Below are 23,346 nucleotides of genomic sequence, written 5' to 3' on the forward strand. Positions count from 1 at the left end.
AAAACAGCATTGAAAACTGGAATATAATCATTTCACTCACATTATCACATTTCACTTGTTTTAACAGGCTCCATGATTCGGTACAGTAAGATGAGGGGTGAATGACCTACAACCGTGATGAAGCCTCAGCAGCATCCACCGGGAGGCAGGTGTTGACATTATCTTGGCCGGAAGTCGATAACCATCAAAGTTTGGGATGGATATTAATCCGAACCAATCAGGACGAGGCGTCTGACTTTGACAGCCAATCACCTCAGCTTTGTGTTGTGGGCGTTACCCAGACGGGAGTGCGGCGGTGCGGCGCATCCTCCCAGACCGGCTCGAGTTCGGTTGAGCGGGTGCTGGATGGTGGTACCGCTGATGAGAGCGCGGGCGAGAGACGGGACAAATTTAGCGCGAACTGGAGGACCATCGCGTTAATCAGCTGGACTCTATCAAACACCTGGACCGGGTTTCTTCGTCTTCTGTGTGCGGTAGGTTCAGCACAAAAGCCCGGGCCGGTCGTTTTAGTGATGAACCGTTACCGTTACCGTTAGCTAGCGGATTATTGTGCGACGGAGGGGCTTCGGTTTGCTAATGTGAGCCGTGTGCCGGTCATGATGGGTGATTTAGCCCCACGGGGCGTTTGTTCTGCAGGTTTGAGAAGTTTATGTGTCGGGAGCGGTGCGGTCATTGTCTGCTCTTTCATCCCCACACAGGCGGCTCTGACCACCCACACCCATGATGGGATTTAGCCTGAGGAGGCGGCTCATCAGCCCTGAAACTCACATTAGCACAGAAAATATGTGATTTTTCAAACGTTTTTCCACCGTCTAACTACGCAGAGCTGGAGTGTAGACCCCGGGCGGTGTTAATGTGGTCATAATGTGCTGTGTCGGCATCTTTTCGAGCGACAACAACCAACTTTGAGCTAACTAACGTTAGCAGCTAACCTAGCCGATGCAGCTGTTTGGCCTCACTGGACTATTTTCACAACTAATTGCATTTTTTGACCCTTCCCTGCTGAAATGTCCTCCCGGGGGTGCGGTGGGCCGCTTCCCTGGTGCAGGGCCGATTGAGGGATGGAAGAAAAGAGTTTTCCATCTCAGACTGAGGGGATGCAGCGACACAGCAGCCGGACAGATCCACCATCCCGTGACCTGACCCAGATTCGGGTCTAACCAGAGCCTGATTTAAGCATGGGGCTTGTAGGTTAAATATCTCAGATGGATAAGAAACAGGCTGGGGTGGTACTGCGGGGTTATGGCTCACACTGGGCATCAGGTTTAAAAAAAGTTACTCTGATCTGTGTTCAGCTCAGTTTGTGCAAATGTATGCGAATAATATTAGTGATGCATTGGCTACATTGAGTTTTCTATTATAGTATAAGCATAAAGACACTCAATAGGCTCCAGCAGATCCCCGTGACCCTGGCTCAGGAAAAAGCGGGTATAGACAATGGATGGATGGATAAAGACACTCACATATAAATCTGCCACGATTTATTATTATCAATCTGCTAATTGATCACATGCTTAATGTTAATTGCTTAATGATGTTCTATAACGTCTGAAAATATTAAATAATCATTATTATTAATTTTTGAAGAGGCTCATATGATAAACTTACCGCATGTGGGTGGTTTTCCACAGCGATGGAGGTGTAAAGTGTTGACACTCACACCCCAGCCTGTCACTGTCAAAAGATTCCCTAAAACACAGGAAAGACAACAAATAACCACTGCTGAAGCCAACATAATAATACAGATGATTAACTTATTTGGTTTAAAGGTTCCTCATTTGGTCTGAAATGGTTCGTGTAAAGGTGCATTATCATGAACGTATTCTGTCACTGTTCATAAGAGATGAGGATTCAGATGCCTCTGATGCCAGTGTTGATTGAGATACAAGCTGAGACATACAGATGTATTCTGAATCCTTGGCTTTAATATCCTCTCAATAAAACAGTCACGTTCAACCGAAGGGAAGCATTAGGAAATATGGCATTAACAGATATGGAGGAAATATAGGTTTTTGTTATTATAAGTGTTCCAGTTTAATGGATTTAGCTGCCGACAGAGAAGCTGTGCCATCATAAAAGCACTTTGTCATCAGCTTCCATATATAGCTGCATTGTCCTTAGTTTAGTGGAATCAATACCTTACCTGAAATGCTCAAATTTTTAGGGATTATGCTGCTGCCCAATAGTTAGATTTAGTCCATGCAGGCTGGATTCAGGCCCAGGCCATATGATGATACATATCATGATATGATATAAATACCAACCACCAGAGAGGTTGCTGTACCTGTTATACAGTGGTATTTTTTTCCTTTAATATTTCCCTTGTAAGATATTTATTTAACTGTATTAGTCATTAGCACACCACACCACAATAACAATTTCACAATCAATTTTGCAAAAAATGTGTTGTACAAATAATGGGGAAAACATTTAAATAAATATTGTGATATATAATGACATATGCCTCAATAGAGAATTTATCTTAATGACTACTTTATCCGGCGAGTTATAATGCAATAAACAATATAGTACAGTGGCTGTAACTCTTTACTATTTGCATATAATTTAGTTTATTGGTGTCTTTGTACTCTGGTTTCCTCCCACAGTCCAAAAACATGTATGTCAGGTTGATTGGTGACTCTAAATTGCCCATAGGAGTGAGTGTGAGTGTGTGAGGTTGTTTGTCTCTATGTGGCCCTGTGATGGACTGGTGACCTGTCCAGGGTGGACCCCTGACTTTCACCCAAAGAGAGCTGGGATAGGCTCCAGCAGATCCCTGTGACCCTGGTTAGGAATAAGCAGGTATAGATGATGGATGGATTGATGGTGTCTTTGTATTTGTATGTTTTCCCAGTCTTAAACTTCTGAACACAGAATGAATTTGTTCCTGTGAAGACATTCTTCACTGAAGACATTCTGTAATTTCACAACAGTTAAAGTCCAGGTGTTAATAGTAAAATTAGTGATGGTTCCATTCAGGTGCTTCACTTTCAGGCTCCTGATTTTGTGTTACTGGGACATTGTTAAGATATTGTTAGAAACACGTGTGCTCTTCGTATGATAAGTCAAAATGTTTGGTGTGCAAAGGGACTGTAATACAGGATCTTTTACAGAGCAGCTGTGATTCACGGTGGTGATCTCATCTGTGCTTTATGCAGTGACATCAGTCATCTGTATGAATTTTAAATGTAGTGCTTTTTCTTTTTACATTGGTCAGATGAACATTACACTTTCTGTCTGCACTACAGGTGGCCTAGTGTGTCCTGCTTCTGGTTGCTAGCAGCAATGTCACAGAGGAGTGGACAAGATGACCCGGAGCGGTACCTCTTTGTGGACCGCGCTGTGGTCTACAATCCAGCCGCACAGGCTGATTGGACTGCCAAGAGGCTAGTATGGATCCCATCAGAGCGCCATGGCTTTGAGGTTGCTAGCATTCGTGAAGAGCGTGGTGATGAGGTGGTGGTGGAGCTGGCAGAGAATGGGAAGAAGGCGGTGGTCAACAAGGATGACATCCAGAAGATGAACCCACCAAAGTTCAGCAAAGTAGAGGACATGGCTGAACTCACCTGCCTGAACGAGGCATCTGTGCTTCACAACCTCAAAGACCGCTACTACTCTGGCCTCATCTATGTGAGTATAAGAAGTGCAAGACTAATTATCTTCTTTGAAGGCCTGACAAACGACCATTTGATCGTCAGATATATATCACTTTGTCAGCCTAACAGTGACAACAGTGGTGTTGTGTTGTCAGTGTCATATAGAAAGATCAAATGTTATTATTACATTAAGTTTTATAATAACACTGCCTTAGTAACAATTGACAGCTCTGCAGTAAAAGACAATAATTTACTCTTGAAAAAGAAAAAGGTAATTTTAGAAAAGGCTGTACGATTTCTCTTTTTATATTTTCATAACCTGGTCATCCCAGTGATGTGGGTGGGCAGGAAGGCTATCTTGATTTTAAAAAAGAAACTACTCAATCCTCAGCAGTGTGATGCCCAACTGCAGGAAGATGAGAGTATTTTAAAAAAATATTTTTTTATGAATACTATTCTTTGTTTAAGATGACTGTTGTCCATATATTTAGCATGCTTATTGAACAAATCTGGTTCCTTCTAACCCAATCCTCTTATTTCACACTAGAGTCTCTGAATTAAAGAAGCAAAGAAACAAATTTCCTTCAATGAAAAAGCCATCATGTCCTACATTAGCTCGTGATTTCCCCTGTGATTGTGACCCACTTTGACATACGTACTTGTAATAGCCCAGACATGGAGCTTATCATCCAGGGAGGAGGAATGGTCCGAGGGGTTCAGACTTAAGGGCCTGATCAGAAAGACAGAATTGAGCTTTGCTAAACTAGATTTTACTGGTAAGAAAGTTTGTTTGATGCCCCATAATGTACCTTCTATCAATAACTAATATATAAATGGGGCATCTAATTGTTCATCATCTATTGAGTCTGCTGTAGGTGGTATCTCTGCTTCTTGGTGGTGTTGCACAGAACATAGATGGAGACTTGTGACTAGTGATGAATTACAGGGATAAATATTATAGAGAGCTTCACAATGCGATTGGTGTTTTTATTTTTTATTTTTTTTACTATTCTTCTTGATTTTAGCAAAATGTGATATTTATCCAAACCATAATTGGTTAAATAATGATCAATAAGTAACCTTTATCTAACAGATATAAACGCACAATACACACAATAGACCCAGAAATCTAAATTCTTGAGGAGTAACTAAGAGAGAGCATGCCAACATGATGTCTAAAATATATATAGTCTAGTTTTTTTTTTTTTGTCTCACAAAGTTAAAAACGTATGGATGACATGGTAAGTTAATGTCTTATTAATGAAAGGCTTACCCTGCAGACGTCAGCACTGGGCAGGATGTTGAGACCAGGCAGGAGCAGGAGCGTGAGCTTTGCCATGTGATCACTGTCTACTGATGGCTCCCCGCCAAGAGACTGATTTGTCTGTTTCTATCTCCTGAGACCAGAAGTTGTTTGCCACCATACAGCAGTGGCCATGACCATTCAAAAATTTCCAAAGGAAAATTTGTAACATAAATCATAGGTCATTTCTTTTCTTTATAAATTTAGTTACCAGTTCCAGATTCACACTCTGCAAGTGCTCTAACAAATTTCAGGGTACAATGTGTCCTTGTCTTTTTCCTACAAGAGCTATAGCTATAGCATTGTTATCAAGATCACTTTTTATTTATTCAGTTCAAAATAGAGACTAGATAAAAAGAACATCTTTGTGTTTTTCAATATTTTCGAAGGGATTATAATGGAGAAAGAAGTGACTCCAGCCACATCTCTCACCGCAGAGTCCTGTGCTGAGTCACACTGTAACCAAACCGCCTTTAACAGAGTTCTTTGTGTTCGCTGATAAGCAACAGCTGACTGCTCAAATAACTGAAATGTTTTCCACTTTTGCTATCAGAAAAGTTGCCTTTAATTAACAGCCAGTCCATGCAGGGCCACAGGCACACTTTTCCATCAAAGTGACCATATTTTTGATTTATTTTCAAAGATCAAGATCAAGTATGAAGCTAGTGAGCAATAGTTTTAAGCTTTGAGTTGCATGTATGCAGAACTCTGTCAGTCAGCTGCTTTAACATTCCTGACTCTGCATGTTTTTCTGTCCTGCTGTTGAGGATTGTGTGACATTTTAAATCAGAGCAACATAACAAAGACATTTCCTATTTTATGACTTCCACCCTTCACAACAAGCACTGGATGGAAGTGATAATCAGATTTTTTGCATTACAATGTAAATGGGGAAAACAAAACACAAATGGATCTGAGCTCATTACATGTTTCTGTCAGTAACATTTTAATAGGTGCACAGCCTACGCCATATGTGCATTTGCTGGTCAGAATATGGTTCAGCTCAGTGGTTCATAAGAAAAGAGGACTGGTAATGATGTCACTGTGATGTTTTATTGAATGCAAGCTAGTGTGTGCTCATCCTTTTGTTGGTACAGAGGAGGAAGAGTGGAAGCTCCAGACTGAGAGCTTTCTGTAAATGCCTGTATGGGAAGCTTGTCATTATGCCTGCCTCTCACTGGAGCATGGGTCTGAAACCTGAAGGCCAAATCTCTTCTGCTGAATGTCTTTTATCAAGAAATGAAACATTAGCCTGTTTTTTTTACTCTGAGGAGTAGTTCTCTTCATGTAATTGCTTCACAGGGCCTCATTGTTTTAAAAAAAAAAAAACCAAAAAACAATAATGTAATTATAACTCCATTTCATATGGTGTTGCCTTGACTGGGACTCTTTTTGCCAGTTGGCTGCCTTTTCTCTGCTCATGTAGAAGTAGAGAGTGATGCACACATCCCAGTTTCTGTGCAACATCACCCTCCCCTGTCCTCACCTACACACTAGTAGAGCTCTTGACAAAGGCACCACAACCACTGCTATAATTCCTGACACTCTATTTGCATTCAGTTATTAATGTCATTTTTGTGCATGTGCATGTGTTTTTTAATCTCTTTTTATCCCCATTGTTACATTAACTAGTGTAGCATCCACTCTTCTCAGCTGTCAGAGCCGTCTGAATTTAGGTTAGCTCCCTCTCGTAAGCAGGAAAACACACAGGGATGACATGTTTGGCATTTTAATCAAGCGCTGTTGAGTGAGATTAAGAGCACCTCAAGATCTAGAGCACACACAGAGCTCTGAGAATAGTCAGTCTGGGCATGTTTGAATTATAATGTGTTACAAAATGGATATCTTCATGTGCTGGTGAAGTCAGCAAAGATGCTGACTGACATGTTTTTGTGGGTTTTAAAGACATGGTACAACCCAGTTATCCCAGTTATATCTGAATGGAGGCTGTTTTGTGCACTAGCAGAGACCCCATAAATCCTTCCCATTTTCCCACTGAGAGAGGCCCTGTTGCTAAGCACTGTTTGTTTCACAGACATTTCTTAGGATATTTCCGGAGAGCTGGGAAGTCTTTCAGCTTTGTCAGAGTTCTTCTTTTTCTCCCTAGGTGGTGGGCTTAGGCCTGTGTTTATTAGCTCAGACCTATTTGTCTGATCAAAATAACCTGCATGAAGCCCTCAAAGGTTCACTTGTATTACAGCTATTTATGTTATTTGTTTGTATAAGCAATAATTGTCATGGTACTACAATTGTGACTTTGATACCACTACCTGCCTAAATATCTGTATACTGATACTATACTGAATTATAAACAGAACATGGACTTAAACACTGTGGAGATTGTGAAAAGAGGCCATAAAACAAGAGGAGTGAATTGTGTTAGTCGCGTTGGTCAGTTAACAGCTAAAACTTGACGTCTTGCTATGCCTGGTTGTTGAGCTGTCCAACCCTTTGCCCTCATAGCCCCACTAATGCCCCAGATATACCCCCTGTGGTCCACCATCAAGGACAGCCAGCTGAGTCATCTCTACCCCTACTGACTGTGGCCCATGCTGCGTAAAGAGGGTTGATCTGTCTGCCTGGTGCTGTGCCCACCTTAGGGGGCCTGTGAAGGGCTTATTATACCGACAGCCCTGCAGTACATCTCTCAGACTCAAATTGATGTTTACAGTCAGTGTGGCAGTCGTGAAGAGTAACTACGTACATTTACTGTACTTAAGTAGAGTTTTTAGGTATCTGTACTTTACTTGAGTATGTTCTTCCCCACATTAAAGAGGAAAATATGGTACTTTTACTGCACTACATTAATTTTGTAACTTGAATTACTTTTTGGATTAGATTATTACAAAATACTATATAATCATAAAACTTTACTGATCTTCAGTGGAATGTCACAGGCTGCCCAATAGTATGTAAAGTAGCTCAAATTATAAGCACATGTCAATATTGGCTCCATCTTTATCAGCAAGTCATGAGAACAATAATGCAATAAATATGATTAAGTAATGTAAAGTACTTTAATTTGAGATGTACCATTGATTACTTTTGCTTTGACTTTTTCAAGTTTATTTAACTGCTAATACTTTTTTACTTTTGTTTAAATAAAAATCAGAATATAGACATTTAGTTGTAACAGAATATTATTACACTGCAGTATTTATGGTTTACCCAAGTAAAGGATCCTAGTACTACTTCCACCACAGCCCATCAGTAATAAAGAACAACTGACAAACACTGCTGGTGATTCCAGACTAAACCACTATGTGACTGGGTTGCAGCACAGAGCTGTGTCTAAAGAGTGTGTGAGCATGGAAGAGGTGGGGAGGGAGCATTGATGGCCATCTGGTGATCTGGCCCCTACCCTCATCATACGTGTGGGCTACAGCTCCACATGACCACCACCGCTGACGTCTCTGAAGTGTGTTACCCTTACCTATGCATTTCTGTTAAGCTTTTCTCTTAAGCTCATAAGTTTTAATAAGTTTGCACCGTTAGCAGTGTTCGAATTGAATTTGCACCTGTGCTGTGACTTTGATTTGGAGAAATATGGAATACACTAATATCAATTGTGCTATAGTATTCATAATTACTTTTCTCTTGTTTTTGTTTTGCCATAACACATACTTTGATCTTTGACTTAATTAATATGCTGAAACTTAATAATACAACTTCAGTTTTGTTACAGCTGCATTTAGACATATTATTGCATTACTGTCCAGTCCTGGTTGATTGTTGCAGTAATATCACAATGTGATTATAAGCTCCACAGTATGAAACCATTGTTCTAGTTCAGCAGCAAAGTTAATGGGCCCTGTGCCGCCTGCAGCCCACACTGTACAGCAGACAAAGTAAAAGATTGCAGACCAGCCAAGCACAGAGATAAGAAGGTTGAAAAAACAGGGAGGGAACGTTGGGACTGCTCTTTGCTCTAAAAAGAAGATATAAAGTGTGTAGTATGAGGCAGGACAGGTCAGTAAAGGGAAAAAGTAAGTGCAAGAAAGGTGTTAACACCTTTTCACCTTATTTATGAGTACAATCATGACTGGATAGATGGCTGTACCCAATAATATATTTTATCACTGAAGACTTTTAATCTCAATCAGTGATCCATGATTCAGAAAGCCCTAATCTGACAGTGTCTGTTGTATACTGTGTCTGCACAGTTAATGGAGTGCTGCTGCAGCAGACATGCCAGGGATTAACCCTGTCCTCGCCTGTCTGACTGCATGTCTGTCTGCATTGTATAGCTGGGGAACTGATACTTGGTTGTGGATTAACATCACCACCCACTGAATCTGCTTTTTGTTGTCAGTTAAAAGATTTCTGGGTAAATTTGCCACCAGGGTAATGTGGAGAAAAATGCAGATAGAGACTTTCTACGTACAATATGAGGGGGATAAGGGAGTGGAATAAGAATCCTAAAAGTGTAAGATACTTAGCAGTGTGGAATGATCTGTGAATGTGGATGTATTAAGCAAACAGGAAAATAAGTCAAAAAGGTAAACCAAGATATTTAGGACCATAATAATTTGTGTTTTAATCTCTACAGGTAGCAAAACCTGCATCCACTCTTATAACAGTGCACTAAAAGGGTCTCAGTCAGTTTGTGTTTATCATTTGTATGCAGTCACTGCATACAAATGATAGACAATTATAAAATATTGTCTGTGACAGGCTGTGTTGCATTGACAGTCAACCATGTTTTCTTTTTACAGACATACTCTGGTCTCTTCTGTGTGGTCATAAATCCTTACAAAAACCTGCCCATCTACTCAGAGAACATCATTGAGATGTACAGAGGCAAAAAAAGGCATGAAATGCCCCCTCACATCTATGCCATCTCAGAGTCTGCATACAGATGCATGCTACAAGGTAAGTCTGAGTAGGTTCTTATGCACCTCGGTCTCCCTCACATACAGGAGTTAAACGTTACCTGACATCTCAGGTGTATTGATTTCCAAGGTTTTGTGTAAGATTTTGGCTTGTTTTTGAGTGTTGTGAAATTGTCATTGTTGCACCCTGTTTACTGTGTCTCCTTTAGAGGATTTAGACATTTACTCACTATATTCCTCTGGCAAATTAGACATGACATGGTCTTTGCTCTTGCTGACTTTAGTTAGCTAGGAAGTCTCCTCCTTGAGAATTAGACTAAACACTATTAAGAGCATAAACCATAGAAAAAACAAATGGTTATTTTATATAGGAAATACATTTTTGCCAGTTTGTTCTTTGGTACTCTGCGTTTCTTGTCTGTTAACCTATATACCTATATCCTTGTATCGCATCCTTTCAGATGGCATTAGCCAGTTTCACATTTCTGACCTCCACATCATGATTTAGATTTGGTCAGTAATCAGTGGGACTATATATCTGTTAAACTATACATGTTGCTACGACATTAATTTACCCAAAAGCTCATGGTGAAGTGTCCTGGATGATAATACCATGGAAGTATAGATATAGTATTGATATTTTTATGCAATGGATGTTATTAATTTAGTTTACTTTCAAAGCATGTCTCAAAAAGCAAGACCACTGCCTTTGCTCTGATGATCTTTATTTTGTGGATTTCTCTCAATTTACTCTTTTAATAGAAAGGCACAGATATATGTGACATCCAGTTTGCCTTAGTTGTTGCAGTTTGGTTTACATTGTTTTAGGAACGTGAAATTTTGTAAGTGAAGGCGGTCCATGCTGGATGATGTCTTCAAAGATCTTCGCCTGGTGGCTGGCAGGCTTCCAGGCTCTATGAGCAGTGACTGACTGGGATCAGACCAGCGAGAACAGAGAGGGTGACCCCATTGTGCTCCACAATAGGTCTTTTGTGTGATTGTGAGGGCCGACCAGTGGGGGTGGTGACAAACTGATCAGTCCCATCAGTCCTTTTAGGCTTTGCTTTCCTTATGTTGGCAAACAGAAGGAAGTTTCATTAGTGTCAAGAAACTTGATAATACGTTGGCTCATTTTAACAACAGTCTTTAAGTAACTATTGCAAAGATGGTTTAATCCTTTTTTAACCACAAATGTTCAAACTTTCTATGCAGTGTTTGCCATTTTTATTTGTTCTAACATTTAGTCTTAAGATACTTGTCCTCACCTCCTCCTCTTTTCCTCACACCCTCTTTTCTCTGCACACTGTGCTTGTACGCTGTGGACAGGGGTGTATGGGGGCAGGGCTGGTCAGTATCTTTTCTTGCAATAACCTCTATCCTTTCAAAATGCTGCATATATACTTGCATAGACTACTTGTCTCTGAGCACACGGGCCTGGCCTGTTGTTTTTTTTTTTTTTTTATTTCACTGCTGCTCCAACTCATTTGCAGATATGGTCGTGTTAGAATTAACTGAGCTGTGGTTTAAAAAGAGGTTTGTAGGTTGGAGATTAGTGGAGGCCTGCAGCTGTGCAGCTGTGGTCCTGAGAAAAACCGGGTTATAAAAAGCAAATATTCAGCTGTGTAGGTTAGCACTGGTGTTTTTCTTTTCTCCAAGCTGAAGAGAAATGGAAAGATAAATAGTGTGGCACAAACCAACACATTTCCTCAGTGTCTTTGGCGATATGACTAGAATAAAAGAGAATTCTTTGTAAGGATGTCTGTAATTTTATGCAGCACTATTGATATACATTTTGATTTATGAAACTTTTTTATATAGTGAACTGACTTTCTAGAAAAACTAATATTGTCTGACATCACATGTCACCGTATTGCCCAACCCTGGTCCCTCTTATCTCTGAATGAGTAATTAGGTTTTAGTGATTAATAGGGGAGACCCTTCACACTTCATGTTTAGACTTGGCAGTGTCATTTGCCACCTGAACAAGAATGAACACTTGAAACAAATAATGTGTTACTGCTAATTTACGACCTTTGGAACTGAGCAGATTGGTGGATCATACTTACAGCTGAAGGGGATCTAGACCTTGCAGGAGTCTGATAATTATTGAAACCCTGCTGTGAAGCCAGTCAGCGTTCAGATGGAAGGTTAAATGAGGTGTTACCTAACAAAGACAGGGTGTGTAAGCAGATCTCTAGAACCTACTGCACATCTGTCATTGATTATTGGCCCAGATGCTTTACATAATTGCCCTCATTGCTTTGCTTACGTGAACTCACTGACGTACAAGAAACTAATATTGTCATATCTGGAAATGTGTAGTAAGGAAATGCTGATGCTTGCTTGAATGAAAACATGTGTTAAAGGACTGGTCATGTCAGCAGTTGCAATAGATTCCAAGAGTGGACATGGATCAACAGCAATGAGAGTGTCCCAAGGTGTGGTTGTGAAACGGGGCCTTTGTTTGAGTGGAAGAAGAGAAAGACCCCCTTCTTGAGTTGTTTAATCAGGGCATTAGGTCAAGTCCAGCTAGATCCATTTTGGCTTAGAGAGGTTTAGCCCAAAGCACAGCTCTTTGATTTCTCTCAGAGGTCTATTTTATCAACAATGAACAAAGCCCTCTGCCTCACATGTCAGCAGCATTACTGAGTTGTTTGAAGAATGTAAATTATGATACATGAGGTTCACAAACACTCACCTATGCTCAGTTTGCAGTTTATTTGGTAACATTTTGTCCACACCATTTATATCAGTGAGGTTAAATACCTCTCTGTGCTGCTTTTGAACTGTATATCTCAGCCATAATGACATACAGTTTAATTAACACCTCTCTAAAACACTTTTAACAAAAAAAATCACCATTATAACCTTCATAATAGACAATTTGTTGCAGCACCATTGTATTAGACTGCTTTCGTTTCAGCTAAAAAACTCTTGAGTGTGTACTGTCAGGACTGTGATAGAACGAGATTGGTAGTCACACACTCTCAGCAAACACTGACCCACCTGGCACTAATCAGGTCTGCAGCAAACAGCGATGGCCTTGATCTTAGGCTCGTTCAACCTTAGCCATCCCCCAGAAGCCAAACCAGAGCACATTAAGCACACAGGAATTTTTTGCTGATCTTTTGAAAAAGTGGTCCACTACCATGTTTCAAAAAAATATGGATGAGATATAAAATTACATTCACTGACACTATTGTTCTCTTTCTCCCAAATGCTTTTTTTTCTTCAAAAAAAGTACAGGAACAGATGTTTGTGAACAATGAAACTGCTCAGTCATAAATTGAAGGAGCACCCCTGTTTCCTCTGTAACAAATCCCTGTAAAACTGTTTTATTCTAAATAGTTCCAGTCACAGCAATGACTATTTCACTGCTGCTGTTTTAACTCTTTGTTTAAAAAGTTCTTCATATTTAATCCTTAAACATGTTTTAAAGACGTGTCTAAAGTACCAGAGTACGACTGATAAATACAAATATATATATACAGTGGGTACGGAAAGTATTCAGACCCCTTTAAATTTTTCACTCTTCGTGTCATTGCAGCCATTTTCCAAAATCAAAAAAGTTCATTTTATTTCTCATTAATGTATACTCAGCACCCCATCTTGACAGAAAAAAACAGAAATGTAGAAATTTTTGCAAATTTATTAAAAAAGAAAAACTGAAATATCACATGGTCATAAGTATTCAGACCCTGTGCTCAGTATTGAGTAGAAGCACCCTTTTGAGCTAGTACAGCCATGAGTCATCTTGGGAATGATGCAACAAGTTTTTCACACCTGGATTTGGGGATCCTCTGCCATTCTTCCTTGCAGATCCTCTCCAGTTCTGTCAGGTTGGATGGTGAACGTTGGTGGACAGCCATTTTCAGGTCTCTCCAGAGATGCTCAATTGGGTTTAGGTCAGGGCTCTGGCTGGACCAGTCAAGAACGGTCACAGAGTTGTTCCGAAGCCACTCCTTCGTTATTTTAGCTATGTGCTTAGGGTCATTGTCCTGTTGAAAGGTGAACCTTCAGCCCAGTCTGAGGTCCTGAGCACTCTGGAAGAGGTTTTCTTCCAGGATATCTCTGTATTTGTCCACATTCATCTTTCCTTCAATTGCAACCAGTCGTCCTGTCCCTGCAGCTGAAAAACACCCCCATAACATGATGCTCCCACCACCATGTTTCACTGTAGGGATTGTATTGGGCAGGTGATGAGCAGTGCCTGGTTTTCTCCACACACACCGCTTAGAATTAACGCCAAAAAGTTCAATCTTGGTCTCATCAGACCAGAGAATCTTATTTCTCATAGTCTGGGAGTCCTTCATGTGGTTTTTGGCAAACTCTATGCAGGCTTTCATGTGTCTTGCACTGAGGAGAGGCTTCCATCGGGCCACTCTGCCATAAAGCCCCGACTGGTGGAGGGCTGCAGTGATAGTTGACTTTGTGGAACTTTCTCCCATCTCCCTCCTGCATCTCTGGAGCTCAGCCACAGTGATCTTTGGGTTCTTCTTTACCTCTCTCACCAAGGCTCTTCTCCCACGATTGCTCAGTTTGGCTGGACGGCCAGGTCTAGGAAGAGTTCTGGTCGTCCCAAACTTTTTCCATTTGAGGATTATGGAGGCCACTGTGCTCTTAGGAACCTTGAGTGCTGCAGAAATTCTTTTGTAACCTTGGCCAGATCTGTGCCTTGCCACAATTCTGTCTCTGAGCTCCTTGGGCAGTTCCTTCGACCTCATGATTCTCATTTGCTCTGACATGCACTGTGAGCTGTAAGGTCTTATATAGACAGGTGTGTGCCTTTCCTAATCAAGTCCAATCAGTTTAATTAAACACAGCTGGACTCCAATGAAGGAGCAGAACCATCTCAAGGAGGATCAGAAGAAATGGACAGCATGTGAGTTAAATATGAGTGTCACTGCAAAGGGTCTGAATACTTATGACCATGTGATATTTCAGTTTTTCTTTTTTAATAAATTAGCAAAAATTTCTACATTTCTGTTTTTTTCTGTCAAGATGGGGTGCTGAGTGTACATTAATGAGAAATAAAATGAACTTTTTTGATTTTGGCAAATGGCTGCAATGACACAAAGAGTGAAAAATTTAAAGGGGTCTGAATACTTTCCGTACCCACTGTATATAATCTGTTTGACTGTGAACGGATCGAAATAGGTGTTTTCATAGTGAGCAAATATGTGGATAGTGATAATTTGTTATGTGCAGTTAGCATGCAAAAGTGAATGCAAATCAACATAATTCATAGTTGTTGTTACTGTTTCAGGTGATTCTACTATCACTTCTTATTGTTCCTCCCATCATGCTGGGATATGTCATCGAAGTGCTGTTAGACACCATGAAATGATGTCTGGCTGACTTATTTTATACATTATGAGCCTTACTTCTTGTGGTTCGTTATTTACAGATTTTACTTAGTGGTAAATTTCCATACATTATATACTGGACAGCACATGGCGCATTGGAACAGTATTTTGTAAAGCAACATGATCTACAATATGTTTATTTCTGATATTTCTTTCTTATCCCTCTTGTCTACATGAAATATAGCCTTCACAGTGTGTCTTATTTTTCCATCTCTTTCCCTCCAGTCTTTGGCTGCCTCTCTAGCTGCCTCACTGATTTATTTTGCGCCTAATGTAGATATTAGGCTGCATATATGTTCCATCAGTTTAGTTTGCATTAATACCTTGAATAGAAAGCAAAATCCTGTTGTCATTGTATCTCAGATACAGTTAATCTCCCATCAGATTGCAGACTTTCCTTCTCAGAAATGCTCCACATATGAAACCAAACACTCTGGATCTCCCAACATTTGTTTCCATCTGTGTAAGCCCTTGGCTGAAGATTCAGCCTATGCCATTATAGCCCTAAAATGGGTGATTTAAAATCATTACTGCTTGGTCTTTTAAAAACTTACTGATAGCTTTGCATCAAAGGACAGGCCAATAGTAAGTGTTTCACCAGTAGTAAATGTTTGTCTTATATTTGGAAGGTATAGCAACTATTGGTTCAGCCACTGAAAACATTACTGAAGCCTTCTTACAAAAGACCGTACAGCAAATTTGGCACCCCATCTGAAATATAACAGCTCTGAGGTTTAAAACTAATAATCAGTTACAAACCCCATCTGTGTTAGGAGATAAGTTTTTGGTGCCTGAAATGATACTACAGAAACCCAGGATTTTCTCAAAATCAGCTATAATTCAGATTTCTGTTCTTCTTGTTACAGTTTAGTTTCATGCCAACACTCCTGTTCCATCCAAGTGGGCTTAGAAGCAAATCCCCTAATTGCCACATGGGATATTTTTACCCGCTGCTTTATTTTAATTGGAAAATAAAATGTATGTGGTAATCCATGCATGGTCATTATCTTGGAAGTTTTTTTGTAACTGATAGTGGTCACTATAGCCTTAAACCAGTGTTGTGCCGTAGCTGGTTGTCGGGCTAGATTTGCAGTCATTTGTAGATTAATATTTAAAAATATATGGCTTTGAAGTTATATCTGTACAATGCTACATTGGAAAAGAGTGGGTGTTGTAGAGAAGTGCATTTAAAATAGTTCTTCTTGCCTTTAAAGCACTAAAGGGTTTTTGTTGGTTTCAGATTGTGGTCTAAAGACTAGAGAAGCTCAGTAGTGACCAGCGATTAGTGGTGGCCACCCAGGCCTTTAGAAATAAATGATGTGCCTGAAGTCAGTGGCTGTTAGTTTTAAAGGCCCAACACACCAGTTTTGTTGCCCTGATTGACATCTGGCTCAGCTTCGATTGGTTTGGTTGCACATGTTGGTTTAGAGTTTTCCATAAGAAGACTTGTGCAGGTAACCTGTATAATGGATGTGTGTTAACCAGAGTGTGTTGTGGGTCATTTGCTTCAGGAAAAAAGACTTATTAAGCCTTGTATAGTGCTGCAGGGGAAATTACACTGAGATTTTCATTTAACAGTTGAGTAGACATTTGCTCAATGAAATGACTTTTACAGTTGCTAGTTGGTAAGTTGGGTAATGACTTAATAAACTGTCTAGCAAACATAATCAGTGACATTATAGTTCCCCCTTTTCTTCACAGTATAGGGACTAAGATCTAATTCCTCCTGTTAATGAGATAGTGGGTTTGTCTTTATTACCCTGGCCATTAAGCTCATGCATTGCACTATTACATCAGGTTTTCGTCCTGCTCTGACACTTCAGCAACAGCTAAATTAATGTGAAGGACTTGTTTTTGAGGTGAGTGTTGGCACTTCCTTGCCACTCCTAAAAACAGGCATTAGCCATCCGTGGCAGACACTGGCCCAGGCCCAGCATGCCACAGGCTCACAATGAGCTCACTGTCATGAGCTGAGATCAGCTCCCCCTCTTCCACCCTCTGTCCTTACAGGGAGAAACGCCACATGCAGAGCTGCTGTTTATGTCGAAGCCGCAAGACATCCTCAAATTTTTGACTGCTTTGTAAGACCAATGCAGACCTTTTATATTGGAGTGCTAATTTTGTTATCTTTGTAACCTGTATAAGCTCCATAAAATCCTTTAAGTCTTAAACACCTGTCTTCATCCAATATTTAAGCCCTCTTTGTTTTATGGTCTGATAGCTTTTTGCTCTTCAAATCATCTATGTCAAATATTCAAAATGGTATTCAAAGCTCGCTTTTATTTTTATTTATCCTGGGGGAGTTGTCACTGTCCTCCAACATAATCGAGTCATGTGAAGCTGGCAAGAGCGTTGCCAATGTGAAACCCACAAAACAGTACTTATGACTATAAAGTAATGTTCCTGAAATAAAAGTCCCAATTTGCGTAGTTATCATCCATACAGTCCCACAGTCATCTGCCAGTAAGAATCGTTTTGCAGTCTGTTAGTTTGTTAGGGTTGTAGTGGTGTTGTCACGTTGCTAAATGTGTGTGTTTGTATGAGTTTGTTTGTATCTCTTATGCAATAGGAATATGAATATAGAGATATAGAAGAGATGTAATCTAATAGGGGTTTGTTTTTGTCAAGAGGTCCTCATGAATCAAGCCAGCTTTAGTACATGTGTTCAAACCTAGTACCCCTTGTTACAGTATTAAAGTGCAGGAAGTGCCTGGTGAAAGCCAGGAAACCAGGTTATCCCTAATGAGCTATCCAGCTGTGTCCTCACTCAAATAAGCTTCCATTATTTACCCCAAAGGAACACAGTCAGCACTTTGGTCCAGGAAACTTTCACCTCTGGCAGAACTGTCCAGCCTGGGATACATCATGTATGAGCTGACAGTATGAGCTGACATAGTCACAGCATGGCAGTGATTGCCACCCCGCCTTCCATGTTATGTTAATTTGTAGATTTCCAGAGGCCTGAGACACTGAATGTTTTCTAATACTGTAGTTTACAACAAAAATAAAATTTCAAGAAAAAAAAATATTGTTTTGTGTAGCAGATTGTTCTGTAGTCCTTCTTTGACTTATTTCACATTACATATTTTTATTTAAGTTCCTACATTAATTTGTAGGAACTTGTTTTCACTGACATCAAAGAGCTTTTTTGGATTTTTTGTGTCAAAAAAGCCAAATTATATTGACCATGATTGATTGATAAAATCAATAAAAGGGGGTGAATACTTTTTATAGGCACTGAATATGTTCAGGTAAGTTAATACAGTCACAAATTGGACCATATGCTTTCTGATTGGTGTGCTCTGCTGCTCCCTATCCAAAGGCCATCGTTCTCCTATTACCACTTACCCTGTGCTTATAAGCTTATTAGCTTATTTGTGTTTATAAGTTTATTAGCTTGTTGCTGAAATGATGGAGGAACCCATTCACGCTGAATTTAGTCTTTTCTCATCTGCCAGTTTTGCGAGTTGAGTTTGATTGCTGCCGGAGGTTTTAGCGGCCCATCGTTCTTACACCCATTGATCCAGGTCATAAGAAATTATAATTGATCAGTGTGTTGCATTTTGCACCTGACGAACATGCATTTTCAGACTGTTGGCAACTCACTGAGTTAATAATAGAAAAATATTTTAAAAAGCAATCACTTTATGTGACTTTTAAAGTTAGAACTGGCTTGGTCAGTCACATCTGTAATTCGATTCAGGGAAGATGTGTCTTTCCCTGGGTTATTGATGTCTTACCTCTCCTAAGTCAATCTGATAATGCACCTTCTTGCAAATCACCAGTCACTGGTAACATCCTTCAATTATCTAACATGCAGACTTTGCAGTACAGTTACAGTATTAATGGCATCTGAGGCTAGGCCCACTGATGAATAAGCACTTGCTCATCAAATAGAAACAGAGGAAACTGACTTAGCTAGAATTAACTGATGAAGACAAATATTCAATCCATCAAACTGTCAATCAGTCACAGGCATTTTTTAGCATGTTTTTAATTAATCAATACTATCTGCTTAACCATGCATTTTATATCAAGTCATATTATCTGGTTTTATGCTGTAGTTGCATCTTAATAATTCTGAGGGTTCATTTATTTTAAAAACTCTTAAGACCTTTGGGATTTCATATGAACAAAGTCTTACTTTGAGTCAAATATTAAACCTGTTTGAATTTTTTCCTAAAGTAACATATTTTTAATAAATAGTGCTGATCTCAATATTCACTTAGCATCACTGCTGTGGAGACAGGAGTATAACATTTGCAACATGAAGACAGTCCAGATCTCCAGACTTGTATCTAATCTTTGGACCTCTCGCTGCTCAGTCATCCATGTGACTGGACAGGAGGCCCCAGTCCTGGTGGGGGGGGCTTTGACAAGAAGCCAAAGTACTGTTCTCCCATGACATCATCATCATTATGGTCCCCTGAAGGACCTCTATGTGACTCTTATCTGTCTCACTCCATGCTCACAAGGCACTCCAAACAGGAATTCTGTCTGAAAATTTATGGAGACACACATTTTTATTTCCACATGACCGCAATGCAAGCTGCCATCAGCACGGCGCACAGTAACAGTTTCACACAGGAAAAGAGTTGGATGAGTGTTTGCTGCAGGATGTCGAGCAATAAAGGACATTTGAAGTCAGTTTCAGATCATAGAAGTGAAAAATCTGTTGCCTTTATTTAGATTTACTAGGACTTAAAGTACAGAGTGATTGATGACAATGTATTAAGTGTAGAAGACTTCAATTTTTCAAACTATTTTATAATTATATTGTTTCTCTTTAATGAATTATGTTGCCTCATTGAGGCTTGTCTGGTTAAAATAGATGATGATAATAAAAAAAATAATAAAAACATTGAAAAAACTCTTGCCTTATGTCTCCTGTGCAGTGATTTGACTTGACTGCTGCATTTCTTTATTTCTAACACTTCATCTCAGGAAATACCTGGGGAGAAGCGGTGTGAAGCCTGAGCCTACTGAAAATTATACCCTGATAAACAAGTAGTTTTTAATTCACATAAGAAAATGAGTCTCAGACTGTGAAAACCACAATAATTTCAAATCTACAGTCAGCTTAGTCGTTATGTTTAACACAGTTGTGGTGATGGAGTTGTCTTTTTGTCTCCACAGATCGAGAGGACCAGTCCATTCTTTGCACGTGAGTATACAGGCTTATTCCACTGCTGCATAGATTTAGTATGTTTTACTGATATGGAAGTTATTTTGATAAAACAATTTGGGAAGTACCCTTGCTTCAGTGTATTTGATTGTTTTTGATATTATATTGAGTTAAATTAATAAATTATATTGGGTTTAACTGAGCCTTCTGGCTAGACTTAATAGCGTAAGGTTCATTCTTCATTCATTACTCTCATGCACTTCTCCTTTCCACTTAATCTTATTGAATATATGTAAACATTGTACATTATATCCCCTCTAGCACGTTTTATCTGAATGAAATGAAAAATAATAATTTATTTACTGTTAAATACAAAAGTTCAGAAGCGTGGTAAAAGCAGCCTCCCCTTGACTTGTCATTTTAAATTGTGTCTCAGTGACATTGCCCAGACAGCCACTACTGTGGGGTCTGTGAAATGCCTGACATTTCTGCTGCATAGCCCTCTGGTGTATTTTCAGTGACAAGTGTCTGCAGATGACAGAGATACAGCCAAAGAAAATGCCAGAGAGGGTATCAAGACACAAGCCATGCAGCAGCCTTGTTCCTCGTGTTATTTTGTCACCTCCATCAATATACAGGGTGTCAAAGTAATGTACATGGACCATGTTACACAAAACTTAAATAAAACTTATAAACAAAAGTCTAAAAATCTGAACTGAATGTAAATCAAATTAATTCAAACTCAACCCAGAAAGATTATATCAGGCCTTTCTTTAGAAATTGGGGACCTAAAGAATTTAACACCCAGCAGTCCAAGTCTAGCAACTGAGGCACTGATGTAATTCCCCCATGATGTGTGCACAGTGGCCAACATGTCTGACAGCACTTACACACTCTGCTGGTCCTAATGCTCAGCCATATCACACTTTCTTTCTCAAACTGAAAGCAAAGCAATATTTTGCGCATACTTGGTGTGTGCCGATTTGCACTTACCGTAAAACCTCAGGTATGCTCTAAATCTGAACTGCTCCTCCACAGCTTGTGCATGGATTGGAGAACTTGAGATTTCTTTTTTTTCCTTCCATGGTGACAGAGTAGTGAAAACAAAGTGAGCATCCACACGACCACAACCACAGGCCTAAACTAAACTGACGCTTAAAGAATATATTGTGTAGAAAGACACACATCATCAGATATGCAGTAGGATTCAGCTGAGTCCTGGGATTATATTTGTGTATATATATTATTTGCAGTGGAAAAGAAGGCAGGCCCTAGTCTTTTGTTTTCCCCCTCAAGCACCTGCAGTCCTGTAAAACTTGAGGACGGTACATCTTTAATTTTATATTTTTTCAGACCAGTTTTTAAGATCACCCAGTGGCTGAGATGTATATGCAGATAGTTCACTCTGACAGTTTAGTGTTTGTGGGTGCATTGTCTTTTTTTGTCTTGCAGAGGTGAGTCAGGAGCTGGAAAGACAGAAAACACAAAAAAGGTCATTCAGTACCTGGCACACGTTGCCTCCTCTCACAAAGGAAGAAAAGACCACAACATTCCTGTGAGTATCCTCTCTCATTTTCATAACTTTCATGCAGTCTAGCAGTGCATTTTTAACAAGTACCACAAATACCCCATAAAAATGTGTTGAAATACTAATGTTGGTGGATTTCAAAGAAAAATGAGTTACTATCACTATGCCTTATCATATCTTTGAATGTCTCAATGGCTCTTTAAAGCCAAGTTATTGTTATGGCACTACATAGATTAAAATATGCATTTGCATCATCTCAATAACTCTGGAATAACAGTTAGTAAAGTAAATGAGCGATTATTGTGGGCTTTGCTGAGATTAGAATAAAGTCAGTAGTTTCTGAAATGTACTGATGATTACATATAGTATAGAAAAATATAGATACCAACACCTGTAGTAGATGACATGGCTTTGTGCACTAGATCTTTGTGCACACAATCTAACAATGTGCATTTGTTTATCTGTAACAAAACAGCCAGAATCACCGAAACCAGTGAAACTTCAGGCAAGTTTTTCTGCTTTCTTATACATCTTGTTCATGTGCATGCTACACTTACATTTTCCTCTCAAATCAACATTTCTCTACAATCTGGGCTCATAATATGTGTCATATAGTGTTAAGGACATCAGTAATTATATCTGACAGTTCAGTTAAAAATACCTGAAAAAAGAAATGGCTTCTGTAGCCTTTACCTTTGTCTCTCTCTATCAGGCACAAAATGCAGTTGTAAGTAAATTTTTAAACTGGCATGATTATTCGGGTTTCTTTATTGTCTTACATATTATGTTCAGATGTGCCATTCTGTGAATTTGCTTGCCATTGTTGTGATTCACACTCACTGGAACGTAATCACGTGCATGTTTTATTCGTTGTTGTAGGCGCATTAGGCTTTGGCTGTCATCGTGTGCTAATGCTAATTGTAGTTTTAAGACGTATCTGTGTTTTAAGACTGATAAGATCAAGCTAGTAACCACACCTGCTTACAGGAATTTATATAAATAAAGGTTATGGTGTACCTGCAGTATTCTCAGCACTGGCCACTAGTGCTAACCAGTGACTACTACACGTTAACCTAGAACATCACCATTAATCTGCCTCTTGAGGGCCAGAAATACAAACCACTGCTGTAATTATATGAACTGTTGCTAACACCATTTATAGACTGTCTTAGGTTGTGCTTAGATTCTAACACTCGTGCATCATTTCAAAATGTTCAGCTTGAACTATACATTCATTGTATCCATGACGTTAATGCAATTTATTATTTTCCATAATAACAATTGAATCTCCCCATGTCCTACAGAGTGGACCCCTGTTTTATGTGAGTAGTTTGTAGTTTCTCATCTATCTTACCTCACTTGATATCAATGGGGTGCTTTTCCCACTCTGTCACTATCTAATCTTTAACTGCACAATGTCTTACCTCTAACGCTTTAATATTGCCCGATGTTGGGCAGTAGCTTCTTCCATCAACCTCAATCCACCTGCTGTAGTTTGGTTTTTGTAGCTTTACATGATCTGTACCTTTATAGTCATCATTAATTTAATAAGTGCTGCTTCTTTCACACTTTTAACATGTTTATTACTTAAAATAA

At 39.5% G+C, this 23,346-nt stretch overlaps 1 protein-coding gene across 3 annotated transcripts in view; it reads left to right on the forward strand.

Annotated features, from left to right (window-relative positions):
- Positions 1-295: 295 nt before the first annotated feature.
- The window catches only part of LOC113128635 (myosin-10-like), a 51,135-nt gene continuing 28,084 nt past the window's right edge, over positions 296-23,346 (forward strand). Inside the window, exons 1-8 of one of the 3 annotated variants that reach the window (XM_026304100.1) lie at positions 296-473; positions 3,249-3,630; positions 9,615-9,771; positions 20,234-20,261; positions 21,675-21,777; positions 22,226-22,255; positions 22,463-22,477; positions 23,055-23,072. In XM_026304100.1, coding sequence (XP_026159885.1) covers positions 3,286-3,630; positions 9,615-9,771; positions 20,234-20,261; positions 21,675-21,777; positions 22,226-22,255; positions 22,463-22,477; positions 23,055-23,072 — 696 coding nt within the window. In that variant the 5' untranslated portion in view covers positions 296-473; positions 3,249-3,285. Of the gene's footprint in view, positions 474-3,248; positions 3,631-9,614; positions 9,772-20,233; positions 20,262-21,674; positions 21,778-22,225; positions 22,256-22,462; positions 22,478-23,054; positions 23,073-23,346 lie in introns of those variants that run through there. The other 2 variants (XM_026304101.1, XM_026304102.1) reach the window with 2 other exon arrangements.

This window comes from Mastacembelus armatus, chromosome 1 (assembly GCF_900324485.2).
Source record: "Mastacembelus armatus chromosome 1, fMasArm1.2, whole genome shotgun sequence".
Classification (NCBI taxonomy): Eukaryota; Metazoa; Chordata; class Actinopteri; order Synbranchiformes; family Mastacembelidae; genus Mastacembelus; species Mastacembelus armatus.